This window comes from Echinops telfairi, unplaced genomic scaffold (assembly GCF_000313985.2).
Source record: "Echinops telfairi isolate 266 unplaced genomic scaffold, ASM31398v2 ScPeMD7_18;HRSCAF=68, whole genome shotgun sequence".
Lineage (NCBI taxonomy): Eukaryota > Metazoa > Chordata > Mammalia > Afrosoricida > Tenrecidae > Echinops > Echinops telfairi.
Genome location: NW_022103915.1, coordinates 50,923,745 through 50,934,919, shown reverse-complemented (window position 1 = coordinate 50,934,919; position 11,175 = coordinate 50,923,745). Strand labels below are relative to the sequence as shown.

The 11,175-nt window shown below is 39.2% G+C and overlaps 1 protein-coding gene across 9 annotated transcripts in view; it reads left to right on the top strand.

Moving 5' to 3' along the window:
* The window catches only part of KTN1 (kinectin 1), a 118,982-nt gene that overhangs the window by 33,210 nt on the left and 74,597 nt on the right, over nucleotides 1–11,175 (top strand). For all 9 annotated transcript variants that reach the window (XM_045288236.1, XM_045288240.1, XM_045288235.1 and 6 more), the window contains 4 exons: nucleotides 1,524–2,076; nucleotides 6,515–6,652; nucleotides 7,826–7,993; nucleotides 8,908–9,038. In XM_045288236.1, the coding sequence (XP_045144171.1) occupies nucleotides 1,557–2,076; nucleotides 6,515–6,652; nucleotides 7,826–7,993; nucleotides 8,908–9,038 (957 nt within the window). In that variant the 5' untranslated portion in view covers nucleotides 1,524–1,556. Of the gene's footprint in view, nucleotides 1–1,523; nucleotides 2,077–6,514; nucleotides 6,653–7,825; nucleotides 7,994–8,907; nucleotides 9,039–11,175 lie in introns of those variants that run through there.

The following is an 11,175-nucleotide window of genomic DNA, read 5'->3' as shown; positions in this document are numbered from 1 at the left end:
AAAAAAAAAAAAGAATACAAGATACTTTTATGTGCCTTCAACCCGTTTATAGGAATAAGCAACAGAATCATTTTTAAATTGAGGTCTAATTTCAGCTGAAATGACTCTTCAGATGAAGGATGTAATGTCTGTAGGCAAGGTAGAGCTAGGTGATCAGATGTGGTTCTTTCCTGGATTAACCTCAATATTAATTTTAATATCAGTGAAGCAATGCCTGTTTTAGCTAACCAACCTTATATTAGCAATGTGACTTGTTTCATGCATTAAAAGATGCCTTAGGGAGAAAATAAAAATCTAATTTTTAGTTTAATGTCAAATATGCCACAGTATAACATTTCAGTTTGCCTTCTTAATATTTCCGTGTCCTTGATATTTCTCATTATCTCATGAGATTGTCATCCACTGGAATAAAGTTCTTAACAATTTGTGAATGGGCTTTTCAAGCTCTAAGTCAGTTGGCAGTACTAAAGTGGGGCTGGAGGGGAGCTGGAAGGATGGGGGTGGGACTGCAAAAGCAGATGCCTACACTTTACCCTGGATTATGAGCTAGAGTACAAAAAAATTTTAATTGCCAGTAGGACACTGAGTAATTTTTTTCCTCCTGAAAATGGGGCCGTAGGCCAGATAAAGTTGGGAACTTATGCTTTAAGTGGAAGAATGAGATCTTTAATATTCTTTTACACACACACACACACACACACACACACACAGTTTCCATGTGCCAGATTTGCCTCAACTCTTGAGAGAAATTAATATTGTAAATATCTCTGGTTACATGAGTGTCAGATATTGGAGTAACAAAATTTAGTAATCTACAGAATTACAAACCAGAGAACAAATTAAGATCTATGTTAAATGATTGAAAAATTGCCACAGCCAGAAAGCAATATTCTTAATTCCTTGAGATACTATCATTTTGAATTTATATGTAGGCTGTATCAAAATCATTTCAAATAGTGTTTATCTGAATTATACAGTAAGGAGAAAAAGTGAACTACTAGTGAATTATCAAAAGTGAATCACATAGGGGAAAGTGAAACTGGACAGCTTGTGTCTCCTTTCCATGAGGATCTGTTTAACGTGCTTTAACAATAGGATGTGTTAGTTAATACACAGGTTCCTGTCATTGAGTACTTCTTTTTTCCCCTTCCAAACTCAGAGAAAAGTTAGAAGAGAAGAGAATGTAAAGCTAACATTTCAATGTGTAAATCAGAGTGCAGAACTCATTGGGGAAGGGCTGGAGGGCTGGAATCTGAGCTTTGGGAAGTGTGTGGGAACACTAGGCTCACTCTCGATGCTTTGTTTAGTAAAAGTTTCTAGTTTTTTGGTGTAGCAATATTCTTGGATTTACTGTGGTGTTTTTAAGCTGTTTTTGGCAAAATAATCAAGTAAGTGGCTTAAAACAATATAGCTGTTTAGATTTCATAGTTCAGGTTACACAGGAAATACTGATTGAAAGAGAAGGGGTTTGTGTGCTTAATTTTTAAAGACTAATAGTGTTTTCCCCCCCTTCTCCCATTTAGGATTTGTAGGATCACAATAACAAGAAAAGCACCATGGAGTTTTATGAGTCAACCTATTTTATTGTCCTTATTCCTTCAATAGTTATTATAGCAATTTTCCTCTTCTTCTGGCTTTTTATGAAAGAAACGTTATATGATGAAGTTCTTGCAAAACAGAAAAGAGAACAAAAGCTCATTCCTACAAAAATAGATAAGAAGAAGGCAGAAAAGAAAAAAAATAAGAAGAAAGAAATCCAGAATGGGAACCTTCCTGAATCGGATTCTGAAATTATCCCTCGGGATTTCAAACTCCTGGATGTCTTGGCAGCAGCAGAGGAGGAGCAGGTTATTCCTCTGAACGTGAGTGAGTCATCGAGTAGTGTGAGGGAAAGGAAGAAGAAGGAAAAGAAGCACAAACCTGTACTTGAAGAACAGGTCCCCAAGGAAAGTGACGTGTCCAAGATTCCTGGCAAAAAAGCAGAACCTGTTCCAGTTACTACCCAGCCAGCCGCCCCATCTGAAGCCGCTGTCGCAAGGAAGAAACCAGGGCAGAAGAAGTCTAAAAATGGAAGCGGTATTGTAATTTATTCAACTTTATTATCACCTGACTGTTGTAATAACCTTGGGGCTTTAAGATCCAGTAACATTCTTAGCTGCACCATACCATGTGAAATACTGAATCTGCACACAGGATCACAGCATGTTTCTCCCTGCGCTTGTCTTCAGTAAGATAGCTGCAGAGGGTAACAGTCTTTCATAGGACATCATTTAGAACTGAGCCTGTTAGATCTCTCGGGGGAGAGATATGCCGCGGTCCTTGGCTCCGTGTGAGAAGGAATTCTCGGCGAAGCCTGGTTTGTGATCCAAGTGGGTTATAGAGAATAGTAGCAGTTTAAGGTTCTACAGTAAATGGAACTCAAGCCAGACCGAGTCCACGCATGGTTGCGGGACCACAGCCCGGCTGTGCTACATCGTGTAGCTGCCGCTGGGAGAGAGCGAGCCCAGAGCAAAACCTCTGGCCTTTTTAGGGGCCCTGTTGGGAAGCATGGTCGACAATATTGGTCGACCCCGTTGGCTGAATTGAATTTACCTAGCCTAGGTGGGCAATCCAGGTGCAGTGCCCACCCAGGTGTACCTCCCCTTTCTGGCCGGAAACCTGAACCTCTGAGCATGCACAGTGTACCACTCCTTCATGGACCGGTAGCTCGGACCTCTGAGCATGCATAGTGGATGCCCCAGTCCCTATGCTAGCTACCTAACAAACCTACTTAGAAATAGGGAAAAAACTTTTAATGAAATACATAAAACTCACCTTTGGGCGTTTTTTCCTGAAACCCTAAGGATCTAGAATTTATCAGCAAGTAGGAACTTTGAAGGGCCCCTGGTGACAGAGTGGTGACGAGTTGGATTGCGACCCACTAAGGTGTCAATTTGAAACCACCTGCACTCTGGGAGAAAGACAGGGTAGGGAACCCACAGGGGCAGTTCTACCCTGTCCTATAGGGTCACTATGAGTCAGCATCAACTTGATGGCAGTTAAGTTGTGTTTTCTTTTTGAGGAACTTTGTTTAAACCAATGCTTTCTAATGCTTGTGAGAGACATTTAAGATAAAAAGAGATATCAGATACTGTTCATTGCCCTTACTTGATTAACTTTTCCTCTATTTAAAAATTATTATTATAACATATATCTTAAAATTGGCCATTTTTAGCCATTATAAGTGTGTAAATAAGTAGCATTAAGTACATTCACAATGTTGTGCAACCATTGCCGCTCTTGAGTTCCTCTTTTTCGTCATTCGAAACAGAACCTGTACCCACTGAGCAATAGCGCTTCATTCTTCCCTCTGCCCCAGCCCCTGGTAGCATCTAGTCCACATTCTGTCTCCATGTGTGTGCTTGTTCTAGGTAGTCATATGTTTATTCTCTAGTGCATGTCTTCTTTCATTTAGCCTGTTTTCAAGTTCCATCCATATATTAGGTCAGTATTCCCTTTTAGGACTAAATCATATTCTTTCTTTTGGACATACCACATATCATCCATTCACTTCCTGATGAATGCTTGGGTAATACCCATCTTTTGACTACCACGAATAATGTTGCTGTGAACGTTGGTGTACATGTATCTGTTTGAATTCTTGTTGTCAGGTCTTTTGGAATTGTGAGGCCCTATGATAATTATCCCTTAACTTTTTGAGGAACGAACAAACTTTTCCGGAATCATTTTGCAAGCGTTTTATTACATGGAGTTTGTGCTAGGTGCAACTTGACAAAAATGAATAGTGTATTTTCATAATGACCAACCCCAAATTCACTGCCATCGAGTCAACGTGGACTTAGAGATGCCCCTGTGGATTTCCAAGACTGTATCTGTTTACAGGAATAGAAAGCCCAATCTTTCTCCTGTCCAACTGCTGGTGGTTTCTGAACTGCCGACCATGCAGATCACAATCCAATGCGTAACCACTATGCCACCAGGGCTCCTATTCTCATAAGAGCTGTACGTTAGCTGTGCACCGTTAGTGAGTGTAGGAAGCTAAAGTGTGAGGTAGTTGCATGGCTTGTGGAGGGAAAAATACCACTGTAACTGGGTAAGATTATAACAGGTAGTTAATGAATAAAAAGTTTAATAAAATTGGAATGTCCAAACTGGTGTTGGAGTTTTAGGGTAGGCTACTTAGGGCAAATAATGCCTCAAACTAATTTTAAAGGTTGAGTCAATGCAAGCTATGCTTTTTTGGGGGGTGGATGGGGGGTAGGTTATGCACTGTAGTTAACAGGTACAGCAGCGAGGATATGATGAGATGATGTGTGGAACTACAAGTAATTTTCAGTGTATGAAAAGACTCCTGTGTACCAGCAAATTTTATCTTAATTTGTGATACTGGGTTTTAAATGCTGCTTTAGCCATTTGATCAAGGGGTGGCATTAGGAAATTGAGTAAGCCACTCTATTTTTTAGTAGGTAGGTCACATGTGACCATAAAACCTGGAGTGATTCATGCAAGAATATACAGAGTATAGGAAAACTGAAGAAAGAAGCCAAGTTTACTGCTAATGGGGATGGGGGGGTCTTCAGGAAGAAGTTACTGCAAGCAGATAGTGGGGTTCATTGGCAATTTTAAAAGTATAGAAGTACACAGATATGAGAATATATACATTGCTGAACTGTGAGTGATAGGTAATGCTGTTGAGATGATAGGCAAGGTCTAGATCCGTGGTTCTCAACCTTCCTAATGCCGCGACCCTTTAATACAGTTCCTCATGTTGTGGTGACCCCCCAACCATAATATCATTTCGTTGCTACTTCTTAACTGTAATTTTGCTACTGTTATGAATTGGGTGACCCCTGTGAAAAGGTCGTTCGACCTCCAAAGGGGTTGTGACCTACAGGTTGAGAACCATTGGTCTAGATGATGATGATGGTCCTCCCATATGATGTTGGGAAGACTTGGAGGTTTACCTAGCTTTTTGAAGTTTATTGAAGCTTTTCAAGAAGGCTAGTCATGTGATCAGATACACATTTTAGAAAGATTTCTTCTTTGTTACAACTTGGGAGGGCTGATTTCATGAGACAGAATTTGATACAGGTAGTCTGAGAAAGGTAATTGTAATTTTCTAAAGGTAAGATAGAGGCATGAAACATTGGTGACATAGAAATAGGAAGTGGATTAGGTAGCTCTACAAAGTAAAACCACATGACTGATTCAGAGTCCATCCTACTGGGAAGAAGCATGACAGATAAGTCCCTGTGTAGAGCAAACGGGTGAACAACTACTAGCTGGAAGGCCACACACAGATTCCTCAGAAGGTGGCCGGCTTCTAAAAAGTCACAGCTTTGAAAACCTTATAGAACATAGTTCTTCTCTGACACATCCCCTCTGTGGCAGCTAACAACAGTGACAGGCAAAAGAGAAGGCAGGGAACAAAGCTGATTTCCCAATCCTCCGTTGGCGTAGAATGGATAAACTACCCTTCTTCCTATTTTTTAGACCATGAGCTAAGGACGGGTTTTACATTTTAAATGATTGGGGTGGAGGGGAATCCAGAGTGGAATAATATTTTGAGATGTGTGAAAGTTACATGAAAGTCAAACGTCAGTGCCCATAAACAGAGTCACACTGGCTTTTTATTTCCAATGACCGACGTTTGCATTTTAATAGCAAGTTGAGTGGCGACAGGGCCTGTATGACTTGCAAACCCTAAAAGATTTATTGTTTGGCCCTCTACTGAAAAAGTTTCCTGGTTGGAAACATCAAAACAGGAATACCGGGAAGCGAGCTGGGTGTGTGTGGTCAAGAGGACAGTTTCACTTTGTGTTTCAGGTGCCTGTGAGGGCCTTGAACAGAGAGAGGAATTCAGGATGCAGTACTGGGAGCAGTTCACTAGGAGACCAACTACTGAAGACTGTTTTGAGTGTAGATAAGTTTGGGAGTAATAGAGTCTCGAGGTAGAGACCAATAGTATGAAATGCTTGAACAGTCAGAAACTTTGTAGACCATGGCTTTGGGGAGTGTAAGGACCTGAGTTAAAGCCATTTGTCATGGAATGGAAGCAATAAAAAGTTGCTTTTTATTGTAACTTTTTGAGGAGTTGCAAGTTGCAATTATTTGCAATTACTTCTCAATTGATTCCAATCAGTTGAGAAGTACTTGGTAGATAAGGAAATACAGATTATTTTGTTTTGTATCAGATGAGGAAGAAATGAGTGTGGGAGGCTGGGGATTACAGTGGTGGAGTGGATTTTATGGATTTTACAATGATAAATACGTGGCCATTGAGCTTGGCTCGGAGTGGCTGAGGAAGGGGGATCTGAAATAAAGGGGCTTAGCATTGAAAATTTTGATAAAGTTAAAAAACAGGTATAGTGCAGTAAGATAGCCAGAATGATGTTATTGGTGAAGAAGCAGCATATTAAGATTTTAGTGGTGATACATTGGAAATTATGTATTAAAATTTGCATTTCTTTCCGATGTATTCATGTGACACGATGATTGTTTATTTTTAATACAGATGACCAGGATAAAAAGGTGGAAATGCCTGTGGCACCTTCCAAAAAGCAAGAATTCTTACCCCTCCATCAAGACACTAAGCAGGAAAGTGGATCAGGAAAGAAGAAAGTCTCATCAAAGAAACAAAAGATAGAGAATGGTAAAATGTGTAGCTAGTGCATTTTATAAATACTGTACATAACTCTAGAAAAGCACACTAAGGTAAGAGCCAGAGAGACCTGGGATGTTCTTTAGTTCTAGTGTAGTATATCATTTAAAACTGCAACACCAATACAAGTCCTGGATTCTCTTTAGTTGTTTTGTAGTGGGCTTCTGATGAAGTGTATCTGAAAATCTAAATGGACCAACACAGTTATAAACAGTCATAGTTCTGTAAAGGATAAATAGCCAGGAACTCTGTTGAAGGACAAAACTACCATAATATCTGTACTTTCAAAAGCTAGATTCTTCATTGACTAAAAATCACTTAAAGATTATATTCGAGGACATTAGCTAGGTCTAACATTACCCTCATTCCCCAATTCTGTTGTTTGAGTTAAAATGATGACATGCACACAATCAAAAATGAGAAAAATATTGTCCTAAAAGATGTTAAAAGATTTGATAAATGTATTATGGATTTTAAATAAAAGGGAAAAAATGACTTTTTAAAAGGTCAGTGTAGAGACCGTCCCATCTGGCTGTGGAAGCGTTTATCTCTAATCAAGAAACTTTACACTTAATAGTTAATCTTGTAGACTTGCTGCTATTAAGATAAGGAACCAAGTGAGGACGCTTCTTTTCTCCACCTTTAATATTGGCTGAAGTGTTGGCCAGTGTGGTAGAATGTAGAGGGATCATTATTAGAAATGAGTTATCTGTAAGGAGCCATGAGTGGTTCTGTATCTAGCAAGTTAAAGGGGTTCAATTAAAAACTACCAGTTGCAAAAAGAATTCACTAAATTATCTACAGAAATCAAATTACATTTCACTTAAGCAGTAATTAGGTATGAATGGATTCTTATGAAAAGCAGGAGAAAAATGAGAACTAACTAGAAATGTATAAGAAAAGAGGTTTAGATACTATTAGTATCCATAATGCTAAATAAATGATCTATTTAAAATCAATGATATACTATAAAATAAAGATCTGAACTGATACTGCTTAACTTGACTTGCTAAATGATAAAATAAAAATTAAAGCCAAATTGAGCCTGCATTGGAGATGTGAAAATAACTTCACTTATTATTAAAGTTAAATGCACTTTCATGTTATCTAATACTGTTTTTTAAAATCTTGAGTAATTATAGTTTTGTTGAAATTAAATTGCAGTACTGGTAGATGATCCGCACATTCACGCAACTTATATTTCTTTGATGGATAATGTTGATTCAAATCCTATGGTGGATAAGAGAGAGGTTGTTGATCTGATTACACCAGACCAAGTAGAAGGGACCCAGAAAATGGGGGCTAAGAAACTGAAGACCGAAACTGACAAAGGTAATGTGTCAAATGTTACTGTCAAATGTATGAACATTTATGGTAAAAACATTTTTGAGATCTCAAGGGATTGACTGTCTTAGGGAAACAATGCATTGCAGAATATTGGTAGTTCTTCTGGGGAAAGGATTAGTGGTAGTCTTCTAGTCCAGCTTCCTTAATTTTAATTTTGCAGACCTGGGCTCTCAAACTGGCCTAGTCCACATCCCACAGCTATTTGGTCTCCTCCACAGCTGTTTCCCATTAGGTTTCTAGGCTAACTCACAGTAGCCTTTTTAAGTTCCAGTGTAGCCTTTTTAAGTTCCAGTGTGGTTGAAGCAATAAAAAGTTCTATACTCCTTTGGGGCTTAGAGCCTGATGGGTGGTAGTTTCTTTTAAGAAGAGTATTTTGGTACTTAACATAAAGCCCTTTTGAGAATTGGGGCGCATGAGAGAGGTGTTTGATGCACAGGATTTTTTAAATGTCAGAATTTGCTTGAATATATTTGATCAAAAGATCAAATATATTCTCTTTTGATAATTGCCTTAGAGCTCATTTTTTTAATCTGTGAATTTCTTGTAGAACTTGGTTTATGTATCAGGATTATTAAAGTGAGAATATTAATGAACATATGTAGTACAGAAAGTATATGTTAAGTACTTACACAATGGATGGCTAGCATGAAGGCATGCTGGAATTTTAATATTATGCAGTTTGTTCATTTTAGTATAACAATCTCATTACATGTGAGATGAGGAGAATATCCCCACTTGACTGAAGCATTTATAGTTATCTAACCTGACATGCCAGTCTTTGCTCTTGGTGATGGACTTTCTGGGCCAGAAACCTTGCTGCTTACCTTTGTTCACATTATCACCCGTGTCTGTGAAAAGTCAACCCCTTTTTCTCCCCCCCCACCCCCTTTATTTTAAAGAAAATGCTGAAGTGAAATTTAAAGATTTTCTTCTGTCGTTGAAGACCATGATGTTTTCTGAAGATGAAGCCCTCTGTGTTGTAGACCTGCTAAAGGAGAAGTCAGGTGTGATACAGGATGCTTTCAAGAAGGTAAATAGACTTTTGCTTTTGAGGCATATTTGGGCGCAGTAATTGACAGTTTACCAAACTGCTTCCTGAATCATGACTTGTAATCTAGTTCATCCTTCACATCTCAGAATTCAGTCACATCGAAAAGTTGTGGAATGTCTTCAGAAATGATTTAATTTGTCCATACTAATGAATATATATATTTATGATTGTTGATTCAGTTGTGATAATTTGAAATATGTTAATTTCTTAAGTGAAATAAGCCGTAAGTGAAGTTATACCTTGCTTTGGTCTCATTTATTGCAACCAGTGCCAGGTGACTAATGAATAGCATATAGAGAATTTGTTTTTCCATCAGTTAACGCTGGTACCGAGTCCCTGGGAATCCTTATTGTTTCTGGTGTTTGTATGATCACACTCCTAAAATGATTTGGATCTGAGAGAATCATTGCTGTTTTCACATGGCTTAGTACAGTTTGTGCAAAACACCCCCCCCCCCCCCCCCCCCCCCGAACACTGTCCATGTATGGTCAAACAGGTTCCAGTATTGCTTACATAAGATAGCTCATGCAGAATCAGAGATTCCACATCAGATACCAGACTTATCTGTCCTCCTTAAAACGCACGTACGCACGCATGCACTCGCACACACACGTGCGCCCTGACCCAGTGGTCTGAGTTTAAACCTTTAGTGCTTTCCATTTGATTTTAGGTAAAAATCTCCCTTGTTCACGCCTTCATTTCTCACTCAAGCTCTGGCGGAAGTTTCCTAATTGCTGCTTCTGCCTCCCCTCTGGGCCCTCTAATCTACTTTCCCACACAACTGCAGGGTGACCTTTAATAAGTAAATCAGGTTATGTTACTCGCTGCTTTAAAAGCCCTTCATTGCATTTACTTTGCACCTAGAACATAATCTAATTGCCCTCATAGGTCTGTGCTGTGCCTCTGTCTACAGACTCCTTTCAGGCCATTTCCTCACTACAGTCCACTTGGACTAAGTCTTTGGTTCTTTCAGCATGAAAGCTGGCTGTTCTGCCAGAACTCTTCTCCCAACCTCCCTGTACCCTCCAAAATCTTCCCCTGCAGGTCTCAGCTTAAATATCATTCTCTCCCTTAGGGCTAACCTGAATGCCCAGCCTACAATTTTTCTCAGAGATTAGCTATATTTTTTTAAAAAATATCACCTTTATCATTATCTCATAAACAGAAACACGAGTCTAATTATAATGTTTATTTTTCTCTCACACTATAAGCTTCAAATAGAAGGTTATGTGAAGACATCCTGTCTATTAGTATGACCTTCTTAACAGCTGACATATCAGGCATGCATGTGCTTACTTAATAAGCTTGTTTATACTTCAGGTGTGCAGTGACAGTGTATTTTACCTGGCAGTTCACAATGTCGTATGCCTGTTGCACCGTCTATATGTGGTACAAGCAATGGCTCTGAGGAAACAAATGTGTTAGAAGGGTAGTCAGTGGAGTAAGTGACTTTGGATGAATTGTCAAATTATTCTCTTGCCAGGAACTTGTTTGAAATCTTGGTTGATAAATTTGCCCTTTGATTTACTTATTGTCTGTGGGTGAGTGTGTACTTGAAAAGGGTTTTTAATTGTTCATAGGGGTTGGGAGAAGTACCCAGCAGGTAAAAGTCCTGAGCTGCTCACAGTCAGTTGCTGTTACAAATAGAAATAATTGCTGAAGTGTCATGCTCGTGAAGGGGGCAAAGAGCAGTCCTTGTTTGATCTGAGACAGCTTCATGCTCTAGAGCCTGAGTGGTAAATCTAGCTCCCCTTCATTTGAGACAGGCCAAGGAGCAAGTTGAGGATGTGGTTTGAAATAGAGTACATGTTTTGAAATTGTTTTCATTAAAACAAAACAAAAATCCTTCCCTGGAGCCACTTGGCTCTGGGTTAAAAAATCTTTGTTGACTGCTCTTCTGGTCAGTCTGTTCTCATCTGCAGAGACCGGCCCTCGCCAGTGCCCTGCGCTCTGCAAAGACTTGACAAGTTTTAGTTTCCCCTTTACCTGCCTACAAACTGAGTCTTGGTCATCCTTTTTAATAGAGTGCCAGGTCTCAGATGTAAATAATTCCCCACACCTGGTGAGATAGTGCTAGAAGTGTCAGTTGTAGATAAAGATGCAGTGTGGAGTCTTT